At 42.2% G+C, this 19964-nt stretch overlaps 1 protein-coding gene across 7 annotated transcripts in view; it reads left to right on the top strand.

Moving 5' to 3' along the window:
* The first annotated feature begins 11797 nt into the window (after positions 1-11797).
* Positions 11798-19964, top strand: part of LOC113177827 (popy Class I histocompatibility antigen, A-1 alpha chain-like) — a 59493-nt gene continuing 51326 nt past the window's right edge. Inside the window, exons 1-7 of one of the 7 annotated variants that reach the window (XM_077801886.1) lie at positions 11798-11901; positions 12192-12458; positions 12691-12966; positions 13565-13622; positions 13968-14084; positions 14489-14521; positions 14879-15980. In XM_077801886.1, coding sequence (XP_077658012.1) covers positions 11826-11901; positions 12192-12458; positions 12691-12966; positions 13565-13622; positions 13968-14084; positions 14489-14521; positions 14879-14927 — 876 coding nt within the window. In that variant the 5' untranslated portion in view covers positions 11798-11825 and the 3' untranslated portion in view covers positions 14928-15980. Of the gene's footprint in view, positions 11902-12191; positions 12459-12690; positions 12967-13564; positions 13841-13967; positions 14085-14488; positions 14522-14661; positions 14756-14878; positions 15981-19964 lie in introns of those variants that run through there. The other 6 variants (XM_026382343.2, XM_077801885.1, XM_077801887.1 and 3 more) reach the window with 6 other exon arrangements.

The following is a 19964-nucleotide window of genomic DNA, read 5'->3' as shown; positions in this document are numbered from 1 at the left end:
ATATCCTAAGGTTTATAAACTATTCTTAAAGCATGTCAGAAACCCATGCAACTACAAACTTAAAAATTCTAAACCCAATAATCTAAATAAAATAATATTTCAACCATTATTCTAAAAAATATGTCTTATAAATCTGCTTTAATTAATTCCTACATTTATTCTCATAAAACTGGTTGAACTGCTTTCTCAAAGAGTTTCTTTGTTTCTTAGTCAAGGTGCACTAGTTCTTATATCTTTATAATCTCTCTCAGTAAAAAGCAAGTTCTAAACATCAGTCCACTTACTGCCAATATTAACTATGCTCATCATAAGTCCCTATGTGAAGTAAAAGAGGGTCTATAGAAAAGAGGAGAATGTATCTTTATATGTCTTAACTTTCCTAAGTATATAACTTTCCTTAAAAAATAAAACTACATATGGTGGGCTTTGTACAATAGCATAATGATTAGGCTTTCTAAGAGGCCAGAAATATGGGCTTGGGTTCTTAGTTGATATAATCAATGTGGTGCCTAAAATTCTCATGACCTTTCAGAGAACGATTGTTGTCCATTATCAGTTTTGTCCTCAATGTACTGAGATAGAGGAGCAGCCTTCTATTTTATCCTCAATATGCTGAGGGGTAGTAGAACAGCCTTCAAGGCATGAATTACCTATTATGTTCTAGCCATATGAATTTAATTTGGTTTGACCTTTAACATACTCATGCCTCCTGTAGAAACATGAGCATGAAAATGAAAAGTCCCAATCACATAAAAAATTGTCTTATGGTTTTGGTTTCCCACCAACCAGCGTGGCTTTGCCAGCATTTATCCTCACTGTGACCTTGTCAAGACAGTGGGAGAGTGGTTTTGCCAGCAATTATCTTCACTGTGACCTTGTCAAGACAGTGAGAGGAGGAGCACCTTCACCAATGGAGTTAGAGTAGAACCCCATCTCAGCTTACTCCCTCCTTTCCCAACCTTCCTCCAAATACCAGGAACTTCAGTGTCCTCAAACTTCAGGACTTTAGGAAGCCTCCATGAGGCACAAAAGATAAGCCATCAATGGTCCACAAACCTTGTGTCCAGAATCACAGACAGGAAGTCTTTCCTGAAGTCTGCCCACTCCCATTTGTGCTGTAGTCTGTTGTTCCCAGTACAACCCAGAATGTGCATTGCAGTGATCAGTGTCTCTTCTAAGTAAATCCTACTCCGAAAATAATAATTAAAATGACTAAAAATTACAACTGTCTTCTTTATCTCTACTTTGTTCATTTTCTCTAAATCACTCTACTTTCTGACACTTAATTATTTATTTACTGCAGTTATCTCATTATTTATTAAGTCCCCCACTGAAGGTAAGCTCCTTAAGGGCTGTGAATTCTGCCTGCTTTTGGTTGGTTGTTTTGCAAGTGTCAGGCACATAACAGATAAAGATTTGTTAAGGAGTCACTAAATCCAAGAACCAGATCTCCCTGAAGCCCAGGCAGGACAGAAAAGGCAAGTAGTTTTCTTGGAAGCAATTGGGGTCCTCTTTGCACATGTGTGTATGGTAGGGGCTACTTATGGATTTATTCCCAACTGGAACCCCTCACTCAGGAAGCCCTACAGTGTCCTCTACACTTGGACACAGCACAAAGGTCATGACCAAGAGAGGAATTCTGACCACTAAACTACATTCAGAGCTCCCTGGATTCAGGAGGGGGATCCTGGCCAGGTGCAGGATGATCCCAGCAGCCAAAGCTCAATAATTCACTGCAGTTTCCTATCTCAGAGTCCTGCCCTAGCTGCAGACTATGGATCCCTCAGGAGCCTCCCCCAGCCACAACTCCCAAACTTTGGGGATCAAAATAAACTCTAAATAACAGGACCATTAATTTTCTGAACTGGAGATGACAGATGATGATGATTGTAGCAATATTGTGTGCATAGGTCCCAAAAAAGAAGAGAAGAGGCAGAACACTGTGTCCTGGACTCTTGGGGTTGTGGATAGGTGGCCCTCCAGGCTCCAAGAAGGTACAGGATCTGATTTGTTGAAGAAGGTCCACCCTTAGCATCCAGCGAGATGGTGGTTGGACATCTGCACTTGGAGGTCTAAAGAGATGTAGAGGGATCACCTCAGCATTTGGGAAGATGCCTGGGCTCCCATTCATCACAGGTCTGGTTGTAGCCCTCTATGGTCTTCAGCTACTGCCACATCTATTCTTGACCCTCTAAGAGCACTGTCTCCCTGGCTTCCATCTGTGTAGCCAACTCCCAGTCCAGAGCCCTATGTTGCTGCAGTGACTTCTGCTGAATTAAGACATCAAGGTGGACAAGGCTTGTTGCAAGATACCTGGAGTTGGCTTAGAAAAGACCATGACATTTTAGCACAATAAGTGGGACCCTGGGAACCCTGAAATCAGGGACCAGAGCTGGACCATTCACCATGAGGCACAGGGCTTACTCTTCCCTCCTCTCCTTGATTCTGCCTCCCACCCCAGGATTAGTATGTGTGCCTCTGGAAAAGGAGGATCTTCCTAGTCAATTCTTTTGCACCTACTTCTTTTTACATTTCTTCTGTGTGTTTGAATTACATTATGCATGTAAGACAAAAAACTATCCAAAACATCCTATGGCCTACTGATAAAGGACAGATAATACCTGTGTCATTACCATCCTAGTGAAAAGGGAGGCCTCTTCCAGCCAGAAGACCCTAAACCTCTCCCCAAACAGACTCATCCCCCACCACAGGTGTTCAGTAGGTTGACCTTTCCCATGCCTTTTTTTTTTTTTGTCTTATTCCTTCCCTACCCCTCTTCAGCCTCCATTTCCTTAGTGTCCCTATTTCCTCCCCATTTCCACCTCTTAAGGAGGCTCCCTCAACACCCTAGGCCAACACTTCAGTGGCTCCTCTCACTCCTGCCCCATCAGTGTCACAGGTAAATGGGGATCCGAAGCGCCAGGACTCGGTTCTTGTGCCCCGTGAAAGAAAATTTAGAATCAGACACAAAAACCCAAGCAAGAGAATTTTATTATAAGTGAAAGTAAGGCTCAAGCAAAGAATGCTCTCAAGAGAGAAAGAGAGTGGGTCATCCATCCCCCAGCAGAGAAGGACAAAGGAAACTGAATACTACTACCAAATTTATTGTTTGATGTTTGACAGGAAAAGGGGGTTCCATCTTCTGCAATCTTCACCAATTTGATACTGAACTCCTCCTTCATGTTGAGCAGTGTAGTTTTTGACCCTAGTTGGTTCCTTCAGTTACTGTCATGGTGACTATTCCACTCAGGGGTACTTCCTCCACAAATCAGTCCTGTGTTAATACAGGTGCTGGGTTAATACCAGGCAAACTTTATCTTAGTGCAACTGTGCTATAAATGAAATTTCCCTTGAGACATACATTGAGGAAACCCATGGCTATAAATCCTAACTTTACAATGATCTCAGTAGATCAGAGCAGGAGTTAGCCCCAAAGATACTTAGTTCTAGATGTTTTCTTAATTGAGTCCCTTTGTTTCCCCCTGTTTAGGCTCAGGTTTAGTAGACCTGTTGTTTTCCTATGAGTTACTCATTTATTCATTAGGTATTTGTTTTGTTACTAGAGATTAAACCAAGGGCACTTAACCATTGAGCCACACCCCCAGCACTTTTTGGATTTGAGAGAAGTACTCACTAAGTTGCGTAAGGTCTCCCTAATTTGCTGAGGCTGGCTTGACACTTCCTAATTCCAGCCTCAGCCTCTTAAGTTGCTGAGATTTTCTGCATTTACTGAGATGATTATGTGATATTATTCTTTCATTTTATTTATGTGATATTTTGCATTTATTGATTTTCATATGCTGAGCCAATCTTGCCTCCCAGGATAAAACCCACTTGATCATGGTGTATACTCTTCATAATGTGTTTTTGAACACAGATTGCTAATATTTGATTAAGGATTTTCACATCTCTATACTTCTTATGGATATTGATGTATAGTTTTATTTCCTTGACTGTCTTTAATCTGCTTTGGTATCAGGTTGATACTGGCTTCATAGAATTAGAATACATTTCTTGTCATTAGATGATAGATGCCTCATTTAATAATTATAAAATTATTAAATGCTGACAAGGGTAAATGACAAGTTAATTCTGTTGCATTTCCTTCTAGTCTATTAACCACTTCTTCCTAAAGTCTGAATGCTGCATATTTCTCTCTCTCCCTCTCTTTCCCTCACATCATGAACACAGGTTTCAGTGGCTCCCAGCACTGCCCTCTACAAATGCCATATCCCAGATCAGTTGACTCTCTGATCCCCTTAGGGGACAATTTCTTATTTTCTCCTCTCTTCTCAAATCCCAGTACTACATCCCCACTCCTCATTCATAGAAGATGAAATGCCTCATAATCCCATCACAAGCCCCTCACCTGAGACTGTCTCCCCCTTCCCACCAGTGATGTGATGGATCATTTGTTGCTGGCTGAGGCCACCTCTGCACTTGGGAACAAGGTTGGCCCCTCTCTTTCCTACATCCTCACCTCCCACTCTCCGTGGCTCATTCATTCCTACATTCAAAATACTGTGATATCTCCCATTAAAACCCACAAATAACCTCAGTAAATAAAACAAAATCCCTCCGTAAAAATCCACCACCTGATCCTATGTCTCCCTCCTATTGCTGACTCTTTTCTCTGATACACTTTATAAATTAATGTCTGAGTCCCTTCTTAATGTTGTCTTTTTAAACATTGAATTTTTGTCTTTCTGGTGGAATCATGGCAGCATTTGAAAGGAAAAATACTGCTACAAGCCTTGGTAAAAATACAAATGACCCCATCTTCCATGCAGCCCCATTTCTTGATCCCCAGAGGCAGCCTGCTTTACTTCTTTGGCCTGGGCTGCTTTTATTGCTACCTGTTTCCTCTGTGTCCCCACACAGAATGCTAACAGGGCTCCTTCTTTGTCCATTTCATGTTGCACTCTTAGTGGAGAGCTGCCATTCACAAGCCTTATCCTCTCATTAGTCATTTTATAATTTTGGTTAGATCAATGTTGTTTACACCTCTATGCTCACCATGGATATTGATATATAGTTTTCTTTCCTTGATTGTCTTTAATCAGCTTTGGGATCCGGCTGATACTGGCTTCATAGAATCAGAACACATTTCTTGTCATTAGATGATAAATGAGTCTAATGTATATCTGACATAGAAAAATATGGAAATATTATTTACAATTAGGCTTGTAGCTTTCATTACTTTGTTTCCTTTAACTGATTTGTAACTTCCCTGCAGTTGATACAAGCGTTCTTCCTTCATTGGTTAATTTCTGTTGTTCTCATTACTGAGAACAACAAACTCTTCTTCAGGGTCTCTGCTATGATTTGAACTTGTGCTCCAAAGTTCACATGTTGGAATCTTGATATTCAATGCAGTGGTGTGGGGAGTTGGGGCCAAATGGGAGGTGGGTGATTCATGAGAGTCGCTCTCTCATAAACAGACCAGTACTGTTATCTTGGGAATGGGTTGGACCCTCCTGCCTCTCTTGCCGGCTAGCTTACCCTTATACCTTCTACCATATAAGGAAACAGCAGGAGGGCCATAATCAGATGCCAGTGACTTAACCTTAGACATCCCTGTCACCAGCTGGCCAAGCTGAAGAGATAAGCCAGGTTTAAAGGAGCTGAATGCAGTAATAGCAAAAAAAAAAAAAAAAAAAAAAAAAAAAAAAAATGGCAAAGAAACTAGCAGCATTGCATTAAACCTATAGAGTACTTTTGGTAATATCACCATTTTAATGATGTTAATTCTGCCTATCCATGAACAGGGTATATCTTTCCATCTTCTAAGGTCTTCTTCTATTTCTCTCTTTAGGGTTCTAAAGTTTTCATTGTATAGGTCTTTCACCTCTTTTGTTAGGTTGATTCCCAACTTTTTTTTTTTTTTGAGGATATTGTGAATGGGGTGGTTGTCCTCATTTCCATTTCAGAGGATTTGTCATTGATATACAGGAATGCCTTTGATTTATGTGTGTTGATTTTTATGTCCTGCCACTTTGCTGAATTCATTTACTAGATCTAGAAGTTTCTTCATAGAACCTTTTCGGTTTGCTAGGTATGGGATCATGTCACCCTCAAATAGTGCTAATTTAAGTTCTTCTTTTCCTATCTTTATGCCTTTAATTTCTTTCATCTATCTAATTGCTCTGGCATTTCTCACAGAAATAGAAAAAGCAATCATTAAATTCATCTGGAAAAATAAAAGACCCAGAATAGCAAAAGCAATTCTAAGCAGGAAGAGTGAAACAGGTGGTATAGCGATACCAGACTTTAAACTATACTACAGAGAAATAGTAACAAACAGCATGGTACTGGTACCAAAACAGGCTGGTTGACCAATGGTACAGAATAGTAGAAACAGAGACCAATCCACAAAATTACAACTACCTTATATTAGACAAAGGTGCTAAAAGCATGCAATGGAGAAAGGATAGCATCTTCAACAAATGGTGCTGGGAGAACTGAAAATCCATCAGCAAAAAAATGAAACTGATTCCCTTTCTCTCTCCATGCACAAAAGTTAACTCAAAATGGATCAAGGAGCTAGGGATCAAACCAGAAACTTTGTGTCTGATAGAAGAAAAAGTTGGCTCTAATCTCCATCTCGTGGAGTAGGGCTCCAAATTCCTTAATAGGACATCTATAGCACAAGAGTTAAAATCAAGAACCAACAAATGGGACATACTCAAACTAAAAAGTTTTTTCTTAGCAAGAGAAACAATAAGAGAGGTAAATAGGGAGCCTACATCCTGGGAACAAATTTTTACCCCTCACACTTCAGATAGAGCCCTAATATCCAGAGTATACAAAGAACTCAAAAAATTAAACAATAAGAAAACAAATAACCCAATCAACAAATGGGCCAAGGACCTGAACAGACACTTCTCAGAGAAGGATATACAATCAATCAACAAATACACAAAAAAGGCTCACCATCTCTAGCAATCAGAGAAATGCAAATCAAAACCACTCTAAGATACTGTCTACTCCAGTAAGAATGGCAGCCATTATGAAGTCAAACAACAAGTGCTGGTGATGATGTGGGGAGAAGGGTACACTTGTACATTGCTGGTGGGACTGCAAATTGATGCGGCCAATTTGGAAAGCAGTATGGAGATTCCTTGGAAATCTGGGAATGGAACCACCATTTGACCCAGCTATTCCCCTTCTCGGACTATTCCCCAAAGACCTAAAAAGAGCATACTACAGGGCTACAGCTACATCAATGTTCATAGCAGCACAATTCACAATAGCTAGACCGTGGAACCAACCTAGAGGCTCATCAATAGATGAATAGATAAAAAAAAAGTGGTATTTATACACAATGGAATATTACTCAGCACTAAAAAACAACAAAATCATGGCAGTTGCAGGGAAATGAATGGCATTAGAGCAGATTGTGCTAAGTGAAGTTAGCCAATCCCTAAAAAACAAATGCCAAATGTCTTCTTTGATATAAGAAGGGAAATTCAAAACAGAGCAGGGAGGAAGAGCATGAGAAGAAGATTACCATTAAGCAGGGATTAGAGGTAGGAGGGAATGGGAAAGAGAAGGGGAATTGCACGGAAGATGGAAGGAGACCTTAAAGGTATACAAAATTACATATGAGAGGATTTGAGGGTAAAGGGGAAAAAGAGAAATGAGTTACAGTAGATGGGGTAGAGAGTGATGATGGGAGGGGAGAGGAGGGGAGAGGGGATAGGAAGGGGATAGGAAAGGCAATAGAATACAACAGACACTAGTATGACAGTAGTATAAACATGGAAGTATAACCAATGTGATCCTGCAATTTGTACATGTGGTAAAAATTAGAATTCATACCCCATTTGAATCAAATGTATGATATATGATATATCAAGATCATTGTAAAGTTTTGAGCAACTAATAAAAAAAAGAAACTAGCATCACATGAACATGAGTTTCTCAAGTCAAGGATGGGACTACTCAGCAAATCCAAGTGTCAGCTCCACGCTGGAAAGACAGCATGCACCTGCATTCCTTTTATTTTATGGGGGTGGGGGGCACACACAAAGGAGGTTCCATGGAATGTTCTTCACCAAAGAAGGGCTGGATAGGGTTCTGAAGGTGGAGTCTTGCTTTGTGATATCTGTGGTCAGCAGATTAATTGACATCTTGGCCACTCACACTCATTTCAGGTGCTGTGTGGGATCACAAGCAGAGCAAGAGGAAGGCACACTGATGTCGCACAGCCCAGTCAGTGCATAAAGCCAAACCAGTCTTATCGCTCAAATACTCATAGCTCACACTCACAGCCTCTGGATGGCTTGTGACACTTCCCAACCTTAATAACTGTGAGAAAATAAATATCTGTTCTTCACAATTCACTTAACATGTTGTGTTCTATTAAAACAGCCAAACAGACTAAGACAGTCTCTATGAGTATAAGCATATCCATGATTCCACCAGAGCTCTCAATCCTGCCACATCTGAACTGGATGCCTTCACAACTGGAGCGAGGCTGACCCCCTGGATCTGCTTCACCTCATGGGGGGAGCACGGCCTCCCTGTCTCATGCTGGCTCCCTGTTGACTACATTTCCCATATTCCCTTTTCTTGCTTTTTCTCCATCATTTTTGTTTCTCACTTCATTTAGCCATATCCTACAGGAATGTGGAACAGAAAATATTGGAACCGAAAACATCTAAAATGTCTTTCAGACACCCCAGCTCTCAGTCCAACTCTAATTTAGTAGAATTCTGTGTTGAAAATATGTTTACTTGGAGTGTGCATGATATTGTTTCAACATTTTCTAGCTCCCAAAGCTGTTTTTCCTGCTTCTTGAAATGTTCAGGATCTCTTCTTTTCTACCTGCTCTTTGAAATTTCAATGTAATCTAAATTCACATAGGTCTATTTTCATTTATTTTGAGTCAATTCAATGTAATTTGGGGGGGAGGGTAAGTGCTAATAAAATGTCTTGAGATTTTAAAATCATTCCTTACTCTCAATTATTTTGCAATTCATATTGTTCAGTTGTTGAAAATCTTTTATTGATAGCCTTGTGCTCTTACAGTTCTTCTCTCTTTCTTACCATATACTAATTCTTTTTTCCCCGGGAAAACAGTTTATTAAAGATAATGTTCAGCTGGATAGTACCACATGTCTGTAAGGCCAACTACTTGGATGAGGTTGGAGGATTTTGAGTGAAGAGAGTCATCTTCTCATCCACATCTCAGCAACTGCTAAGGCTCTGGCAGACCCCCACATTCCCAGTCACCTTTGGGGCCCAATGGAAACAGGGATCAAAGAAAATGGGAACAAAGAGAAAGGCTGTAAAAACCCTGAATTCCCTTTGTAGCTGAAGCATTAGGATTGGAAACTTCCCAAATTGGAACATTAATGTCAAAACCATTGGCCATTAGTAATTCGGCATATGGAAAATAGGCTGGAGTTGGGATCACAGCTGAGGACCCAGGAATAATCCTCTAGGTGAAACTGGATTCACTTTTCACCCCTGTTTGTCCTGTTTGCAGAGGGCAGCAAAGTAAGGTCCATGAGACCAGGATTTTTCTCTACCCCTACTCCTGACCCTCTCATTCAACATGCTAGTCTTATTTTGATCTGAAGAATTAGCTTAGGCCAGGTTGGGCATGGTGCTCACGCTTGTAATCCCCAGAGACTCAGGAGAGACCAAGGGAGGACTGCAACAATTCCACGCCAGCCTGGAAAACTTAGCCAGACCCACCTCTAAAGGGTTAGGGATGTTTCTCAGTGGTTAGACCCCCTGTGTTTAATCCCAGGAACCAAAGAAAAAAGAATTAGCTTCCTATGGGACAAGGATTCTTATTTTGTAGTGCTGGTGAGAAGTGCAGATGTGGCAGACATCCAGAAGTGTGGCTGTTGCAGGTGAAAGGCACACAGGCTCCCAGGAGCCTCCTCAAACAGAGTACCATGCTAATTCTTTTCTGATACTATTTTAATTGTCCAAATCATCTATAAAATTATTCATTCCTGTGACCAGTTTTTAATTTCTAAGAACTTATTTTTGTTTTTTTTCTACACCTAATTGTGCATAATTTCTAATTACTTATTCACATGTACCATATCTTTTTACAAGTTTTTGCAATTACTGAAAGTAGTGACATACAATCAAGCAAAGAAATTGGGACCATTTGGGATCTCTCCACAGTTTACACAGAGCAGCAGTTCTCAATGTGTGATCTATGGAACCCTTAGATGTGTTCAGATTATTGCACATGATCCATATGATCAAAATATTTTTATAATATCACTAAAATATTATTTAGACCAAAGTAAAACTTGCTAAAGTGGAAGCTATGGTACCAAACTGCAATAGTAGTTACTATATTCTTGAGCACCTTTTAACAATAGAAGGAAAAACATGCAAGTTCACCTAAACATGTCCTGATTCAGGTGTTAAAAAATCATTAACTTTATTAAATTGCCACTCCATAATTAACATCATAAATACCCTTATTTGATAGAATTGGAAGTACACTTAAAGCACATCTGCTATATTTGAAAGTAGGGTGTTTGTGTCAACAAAAGACTGTGGTGAGTTGTAACAGTCCCATTGTTTTTTAATATCATTCCTGCTTCAAAAATGAATGACAGAGAAACCATTCCTTAGACTTCAATATTTGGCCAACATGCTAAAATATGAACTGAGTCTGTCCCTTCAAGATAATCACAGACAACAATATTTTCAATGATAAAATGTATGCTCTCAAGAGAATTTCAGAATCTAGGACAACCCGCATTCACCACTATCAACCTGACAGACTCCCAAGTACCTACAATATTTTCTGGTGAAATCTGTAGAAATATCAACATATAACATTTTGATTATTTGCATTTAAATATGTCAACACTAGAATGATTATTTGCATTTAAATATGTTAACACTAGAAGGTCTACATATATAACGTGGACAAACAGTGCATGACTTCAAAAAATATCATTCATTAGCACAAGATCCATTCAATATGCAAGACACACTCACAGACTTTAATACAACAGAATATGAACTATTCCATGGTAATGTTTCAGGGTTCATATGGTAAAGAAACTTTAGGCTAACACTTGTATCAAGTTAGTGTCTGTATCAAAGACAATAGCCACAGTTACTGAAAATGTTATTAAAAACATTCTTCCTGATACTTCTCTGAGACTGCATTTCTTGTTGTTGTTTCAACCAAAGTCACAGGGTAAATGCAGAACATATAACATCTAGCATTCTCTATGACAAATAAAAAGGACTTTCAACTTGTAAAAAGAAAAAATGATCCAGTCATCAGACTAAATGTTTTGATTTTGGAAAAGAGTTATTTCTTTTTGAAACTGCTGTTTGATAACATGCAATTCGTTATAAATACTCAGAAGGAATAACATATCTTTAACATGGAATTAATTTCTAATATGGTGAATATTGACAGATATAATTCACATAAACTGGATCACCTCTAGACTGCCCACTACTTTCTAAGACCAAGTACATCCTGAATCCAAAACATTTGAGAGCTACTGACTTTACACCCTGAGGCAGGAATCAGGGGATGGTGTGACAAAGAATGTTTAGTACAGAGGAGTGTTCAGGACAAAGTCCCAGCCCTGGGTGTGGCTCTCAGGGTCTACATGGGACATGGTGTGGACACCTAGCACTCTCTGGAGTTTCACTTCTTCTTCTCCCAACCCGTGTCAGGTCCTTCTGCCTGGACACTCTTGACGCGGCCAGGTTCTCACGCCCACTGCATGTCTTGCTCCTAGAGAAGCCAAACAGCATTACCACGGTTCCGGTTTTAAAGCGTCCATGGCTGGCCAAGTCCCAGATCTCCACAGAGCTGGATGATGGGGGTGATGGCGCCCCGGATGCTGTTCCTTATGCTGTCCGGGGCCCTGGCCCTGACTGAGACCTGGGAGGGTGAGTTCCGGGTGGGGAGGGAAATGGCCTCTGCAAGGGAGGAGCCAGGGGACCCTCCAGTCTGCGCAGGACCCAGGGAAGCCGCGTTCCAGTCGCCCTGGCCCAGACCCTCCCCAACCTGGAGTGACTTGTCCTGACCTTCCATTCTAGCCACTAAGTCCTGCCCTTCCGCGTCCCACTGCCCCCTTAGCGCCTCTAGACCCCGCTCCTCTCTTCCTGGCTTCAGCAACCTGGGACCTTGGTTGGATGCCTGGAAGGGATAGCAGGGTCACAGCGGCTCCGTCCCCCAGGCTCCCACTCCATGAGGTATTTCATCACTGCCGTGTCCCGGCCTGGCGGGGAGTCCCGCTTCATCACCGTGGGCTACGTGGACGACACGCAGTTCGTGCGCTTCGACAGCGACACCGCGACACCAAGGATGGAGCCACTGGCGCCTTGGATAGAGCAAGAGGGGCCAGAGTACTGGGAAAGGGAGACACAGAAAGCCAAGGGCCACTCACAAATTGACCTAATGAGCCTGAACAACCTGCGTGGCTACTACAACCAGAGCGCAGACGGTGAGTGACCCGGGCCCCAGGCCCCAGTCGGAGGTCGCGACCCCTTACTTCCCTCAAGGACGGCCCCGAATCGTTAGAGATCCCAGGCCAAGCTTCACCTCAAAGCTGAGGGACCCCTGGGGACCCTCGACTCAGAAAGCGCCCTGGGGACCGTGACCAGGTTTCACTTTCGGTTTAGGGAAAACCCAGAGTGGGCGGGGCGGGGACGGGGCTGATGGCGGTGCGGGGACAGGCTCTCACACACTCCAGAGGATGTCTGGCTGCGACCTGGGGACAGACGGGCGCCTCCTCCGCGGGTACGAGCAGCGTGCCTATGACGGCAAGGACTACCTGGCGCTGAACGAGGACCTGCGCTCCTGGACCGCGGCGGACTTGGCGGCTCAGATCACCCGGAGGAAGTGGGAGGCGGCCGGTGACGCGGAGCACCACAGGGCCTACCTGGAGGGGGAGTGTGTGGAGTCACTCACCAGATACCTGGAGAACGGGAAGGAGACGCTGCTGCGCACAGGTAGGTGTGAGGGGCAGCAGGACACCTGCCTGTTCCCCGTAGGTCTCTCCTCCAGCTTCCCACAAGGAGGGGATGAGAATGGCGCCCCCACTACACACCACCTGCTCCTTGTTCGTGGGGAAGGAGTGGACCTGGACCCCCAGGTGCTGCACTACAGAGGAACTGAAGGCCACTGGTCTCAGGACAAGTGAGGGATCCTGTCTCTCTCTCCCTGGCTGCTGGGAAAGACATTAAAACCTGACCACAGGTTCCTGGCAGCAGCCTTTGCTTCAAGGACACATTGTTAGGTCCACTCCAGCCTAGTATCCTTGGAGGTCTGACTCCAGCTTTTCCATATGTCTCAGCCTGTACCAAATCAGAATCTGAAGTCCCTCTTAGGAACCTGAAACCTCCTCCATTGGGCCATCTCAATCTGATTATAGAACTTTCCAAGGTATAGATTATGCCAGAAGAATCCGTCCTGGCTTGTGTCTAGGTTTTGTGCTCCCTCCACACTCCGGTCATATTGTCCACTCTCAGGATGGTCAAGTGAGCTCTGCTTAAGTGGCCCATGAGAGGAAATGCCAAAATGTTTGAATTTCTGTGTTCTTACCCTCAGACCCCCCAAAGATGCATGTGACTCACCACCCTAGCCCTGAAGGAGACATCACCCTGAGGTGCTGGGCCCTGGACTTCTACCCTAAGGAGATCACCCTGACTTGGCAGAGGGATGGGGAGGACCAGACCCAGGACATGGAACTTGTGGAAACCAGGCCTTCAGGGGATGGAAACTTCCAGAAATGGGCCTCTGTGGAGGTGCCTGCTGGAGAGGAGCAGAGATACACATGCCATGTGCACCATGAGGGGCTGCCTGAGCCCCTCACCCTGAGATGGAGTAAGGAGGGGGTGAGGGCCCAGAGCCTGTTGTCAGGAAAGCAGGAGGCTTTCTGGAGACCCTCAGCAGAGTAGAGACTGAGAGCTGGGGATCAGGGTCCCTCACCTGACTTCCCTTCCCCTCCCAGAGCCACCCTCTCAGCCCACCATCCCCATGGTGGGAATTGTTGCTGGTGTGATTCTCCTTGGAGTTGCTGTCACTGGAGCTGTGGTAGCTTTTGTCTTATGGAAGAAGAAAAACACAGGTAGGGAAAGTGCAGGGTCTAAATTTTTGCCCCCTGGTGGTTTCAAGTGCTTACTAGAAGTGTGTCCTGCCTTGTTAATGGGAAATAACATCTACACATGTCCTTACCCAACCTGGACCCTGTTTACTTTTTGTAAAGTGCATAGAATGTAATATCCTCTTGATTTTTGTGGTGATGGGTCCTGATTCCCAGCATTTAGAGGCCAGAGGGGAATCTTCCTGTTGAGAACAGACCTCCATGAGAGCAATTGGCTCCATCCCTACATATCTACATTCTTCTGGTCTCCTGATGCTTCCCTAAGTCTGCAGTCACAGATATGGAGACTGTCCCAGTGTCTAGCACTACAGGGTACCTCTAAGACCTATCTCTAAACTGTTCTCTCACAGGATGCTTTCTTCCCACAGGTGTAAAAAAAGGGCCCTATGCTCCAGCAAAGGGTAAGTATGAAGAACACTGATCCTTGAGACCTTAGAAATAGTCTAATGGGAAGCAATGGGGGAGCTGGTCTATCCCTTAATTTCTTCACTACTCCCATCTCCTGTGGGCTCTGACCAGGTTCTGTTTTTGTTCTGCTCAGGCAATGACAGTGCCCAGGACTCTTATGTGTCTCTCACTGCTTAAAAATGTGAGACCCTGGAGGGCCTAAAGAGGGAGAGGGGTTGGGGAATGGAGACACTCTTGGGTTACAGGGACTCTCATGGGGATTTTTGACATTTTGAGTGTTTAATGAGTTGTTCAGAGTGTCTCCATTACAATGAGTGATCTGAATCTGTTCATAATACTTTCTTTTACAGTGTGAGACAGCTGCCTTTTGTGGGACTGAATAATACAGGATTTCTTTAGTTCATTCATGCTCCCTACTAAGATTTCAAGAGTTTCTAACTTCTCTGTGTAGCTGGCATCTAACTGTGTCTATGTGTCTGTGTTTCTATCATCATCACTGAGGAAATGCAGAGAAGAGCACATCCCTGATCACCAAGATCCCTCCCCACACTGTTGTGTTCTCTTCCTCAATCAACTTTCCTATGTAGCAGATGTGAGGCTGAGGTGTCTCTATTTTTTATGTAGCTTCATGTTGCCCTGGGCTATAGCTTCTTCCTTCCCTGTTGAAAAACAGAATCTGAATATTGATTTGTATTTCAAATTTATGCCACAAAATATGGTTGATGGGTAAACTAAATGAAGATTCCCAAATTTGAAAAAAAATAAAGCCTGAAACCTAGAATCCATATGTTTGCTGTGCTGAGTCTGCTGCAGGTGGTGACAGGAGAAGACTGAAAGCAGCTGAGGGTGGACAAGTTGGCACTCAGTCCCTGCTCAGTGCATCCTGGTCTCTGATGTGGTCCACTCCTCACCTAGATCCTCTTCCCTTCTCCTTAGTTTTGTCCCTCCAGTTGAACATCATCCCACCAAGTCCTGTCATGACAGGGACTTAAGCATCACCAGAGCTCCTGTCTCCAAGACCATAGGCACGGAGGGCATCACCTTGCTGGGTCAGTACAGGATGAGACCAGAGTCTCACTTTATTCTCCCATCTTTTTTAGTTTCTCAGCTTCTATAGAGAATTATCCCTGTTCTTATTAGTAAATATGACGTCTGGGCTCTTTCTCCTCTGGGTGTCTCTCATCATTGATAGCAGCAGAACTCTTTTTTTTTTTCTGTCATTGTCCCAAAAAACCCAGAGCAGTTTCCTGGATTGTATTTTCCATCATTCCCCCAATATTCCCAGATTATGGGAATAACAGAGAGGAAGGATCTCATAATTTCTCATCCTTAATAAATTCCTCTTAGGATTCTATCTTCTCTATTCTGCAGTTTCACTTCCTTAGCTATACTAATTCTAGAACTTGCTCCATTACAGATTCCTTCATCAATAAAACAAAGTCTAATAGAGATTTCTGTTTAGCTGGAAAATATGACCCATTTGTCAAGGATCATCTTTCCTGAAGATCAAAACATACTTGGGTGCTCTGGAGGGAGGGAGAGCAGCACTTGTGAGAAAAGCCCAGATGGCTTTGACCTCAGACTGAGAAGCCCATGCTCTTCAGATGCCCAGCAGCTTTTAGTCTGAGGCTCCATTAATAAAGACAGTGTTTCTAGAAGAGGGAGGGGCTGACACTGATCATTCATTCAGCTCGTATTTGTTGAGTACTGAAGAGATGACACACAGTTGCAACCGAGCATACATCAGGGAACTGAAAACAAACCAAAAGTGCCACCCTTGTGGAGCCTGTGTTCTATAGGAAAGAGGAAGAAGATGCACTCTAAGCATAGTAAATAAAGAGAGTGTTCATGTTAGGTGGAAATTTTTACAGGACGGGTGTCAGAGTGGGTGTGTCAGGATAAGGAAGATGACTGTTTTCCTAGGGTGCTCAGCATGGGACTTATTAGCAAGGTGACTTTGGGGGATAGATTTGAAGGACATGAAGGAATTTGTCAGGATGTTTGGAGGAAGATCTTTCTAGGCAGGAGGAAGCTGCAGTGCAAATGCACCAGGGCAGATCCTGTGTGTTTGGGGAGAGCAAGGATCTGGGATGCCCTGAGGGGAGTCAGAGAGGAGCTCAGAGGCACAGTCAGTCAATGAAGATCTGGAAGTTAACAAAAGGAATCTTGCATTGAGTGAAGCAGTTTTGGGCAAAGACAGACATGATGCATCTTTTCAAAGCATCATACTAACTGCTGAGCTGAGAATACAATTGATATGGGAGGACTCGCAAGGTAGGAGAGAAACTGCAGGGGAAACAGTCCTATGCTGGAGATGTCAGTCACTTCACCTGGTGTATGAGCAGGGGAAATAGTGAAAGTGTTTGGATGCTGCACACATTTTGAATTGGGACTTGACAGCATTTCCTAAGGAACTTAGCTAGAGTATGAGAAAGAGGAAGTAAGTAGATCACCAAAAATTTGTGACACTCCAATTAGAAAGATAAGAGTTGCATCAATGAAGAAGGGAAGCCTGTCAGAGGGCTTGTGTGAGGACAGGACTTTGCAGGCACTCAGTGGAGATGTTGAGCAGAGGTTTCAAACTTCCATACCAACAGCTGATAATCAAACTGCTCTCAGCAGACAAGGGCTTGATGTAAATATGTATCTTTTGCTTGACTGGTGTCATTCTGGAACAAGATATGGTAGATGTGTTCTTTATCACTCTCACTTTCTGTCTGTGTCTTATTGTGGGTTGGTAACAAACATTTACAGTCCAGTGCTAGTGCACTTAATACCCATTTGAGTAGCACTGCTGTAGACAGAATAGTGTTCCAGCATCTACCCTGGTGTCAGATTAAAAGCAGGAAGGAATCAGTAGTTCATGGTGATTCCATTTATAGTAATGTGATTTTAAGGTTGCTTCTTCCCCTAAAATCAGCTAAGAAGACATAAAATAGAAGAAGCATCAGAAAGTAGAGAAGTAAGAGAACAATTCTTTAGCTCAAAGTATAAAGTTAGGCTGAAATTTATGGAAGAAAATTATACTTGGCCCAAGGCATTGGCCCAAACTAGAGAAAGCTTAGCTTTGATTTTTCTTAGACTCAAAATATATTACTGTGATAGATTCCAATCAGAGGAACCACCATACCGGAGATAATTAACTTATAAAGAGGAAAGTTTTAATACTCCTAGAAACTAGCCAGAGCAATTACAGAAAAGAAATTAAAGGAATAAAAATTGGAAAAGAAGAACTCAAACTATCACCATTTACTGATGACATGATTCTATATTTTAAAAATAAAAAAAAATTCACCTGAAATGTTCTAGAACTAATGTATGAATGCAGCATAGTAGCAGAATGCTAAAGAGAGAAATTGAAGAACTTAGAAGATTGAAAGATCTATCATGTTCTTCGATAGGCAGAATTAATATTGTGCAAAATGGCCAACTACCCAAGATATGATACAGATATAATACAATTCCTATGAAAATTCCAATGTCATTCTTCACAGAAATAGAAAAAATTCATTTGGAAAATAAAAGACTCAGAATAGCCAAAGCAATCTTAGCAAGAAGAGTGAAGCTGAAGGCATCACAATAACAGATCCTAAACTATACTATAGAGCTATAGTAACAAAAACAACATGGTATTATCACCAGAGTAGACATGTAGACCAATGGTACAAAATAGAACACACATAGACAAATCCACATAAATACATTTATTTCATACTAGACAAACATACTATAGAGAAAAGATAGCCTTTTCAACAAATGGTGCTGGGAAAACTGGAAATCCATATGTTTCAAAATGAAATTTAAGCCCTCTCACCCTGCACAAAACTCAAAGTGGATTAAAGATTTAGGCACTAGAATAGAGACCCTGCGGCTAAAAGAAGAAAAAGTAGGCTCAAATCTTTATCATGTCAACTTGGGACCTTACTTCCTTAACATGACTTCTAAAGCACAAGAAATAAAATCAACAATAATAAATTGAATGGGTTCAAACTAAAAAGCTTCTTCTCAGCAAAAAAAAAAAAAAGGCAATAACACAAAGAGATAGCCTACAGAATGGGAGAAATCTTTACCACATGCAAATCAGATAGGGAACAAATCTTCAGGATATATAAGGAACTAAAAAAATCAATAAAATCAATAAATGGGCTAAGAAACTGAACAGACACTTCAAAGAAAAATATATACAATTGATCAACAAATATATGGGAAAAAATGTTCAACATCTCTAGTAATTAGAGAAATACAAATCAAAACTACTCTAAGATTCATCTCACTCCAGTCAGTATGGCAATTATCAAGAACACAAGTAACAGTAAATGTTGGCAAGGATGTGGGGGATCAGGTACACTCATACATTGCTGGTGGGACTGCAAATTGGTGCAACCACTATGGAAAGCAGCATGGAGATTCCTAACAAAACTGGAAATGGAACCATCATTTGACCCAGCTATCCCACTCCTTGATTTATACCCAAAGGACTTTAAAACAGCATATTACCATGACACAGCCACATCAATGTTTATAGCAGCTCAATTCACAATAGCCAAACTATGGAACCAAACTTGATGTCCTTCAACAGATGAATGGGTAAAGAAGCTGTGGTATATATACACAATTGAATATTACTTAGCCTTAAAGAAGAATGAAGTCACACCATTGCAGGTAAATGGATGAAGTTGGAGAATATCATGCTAAGAAAAATGTGCCAATCCCCCAAAAAACCAAAGGCCAAATGTTTTATCTGATATGCAGATGCTGATCCATAACAGTGGTGGTGGGGCAGTAGGGAAGAATAAAGGAATTTACAACTGGGAAGATGGGTGTGAGGGGAGTGGAGAGGGTGTGGGGGTAGGAAATATGGTGAAATGAGATGGACATTATTACCCTATGTACATGTATGATTGCACAAATGGTGTGACTCTGCATCGTGTACAACCAGAGAAATGAGAAGTTGTCTTCCATTTGTGTACAGTGAGTCAAAATGCATTCCACTGTCATGTATAACTAATTAGAACAATTTTTTTAAAAAGTAGAGAGAGAAAGATTTGTTATGGCTCACAGTTTTAGAGGGTGATTCCATGAAGTCCTGGTACTTCACACATGTAGTGAGGCAGCACATCATATTGGGAGCATTGGGCAGACCAAAACCATTCACCTTCTCACCAGGAGGCAAAGAAGGAAAAGAAAGGGTGGGTATCCAACAATGTCCTTCAAGGTCACAGCCCACAACACCCTAAGGACCCTCCTCCACTAGGCCATAATTCTCAAAGATTTCACCATCTCCCTGTAGCACCATCCAGGGACCAAGCCTCTAGCACAGGGGCTTTGGAAACATTCATCATTAAATCATAACAAGCACACAGGTGATGATTCTCAGAGATACTTTGAGCATGAGTATAATGGGAGACATTCTGGCTTTCTGGTAAATCTGAGAAA

The sequence above is a fragment of the Urocitellus parryii genome, chromosome 8, assembly GCF_045843805.1.
Source record: "Urocitellus parryii isolate mUroPar1 chromosome 8, mUroPar1.hap1, whole genome shotgun sequence".
NCBI classification, from domain to species: domain Eukaryota; kingdom Metazoa; phylum Chordata; class Mammalia; order Rodentia; family Sciuridae; genus Urocitellus; species Urocitellus parryii.
This window is presented reverse-complemented; position numbering and strand designations above follow the sequence as displayed.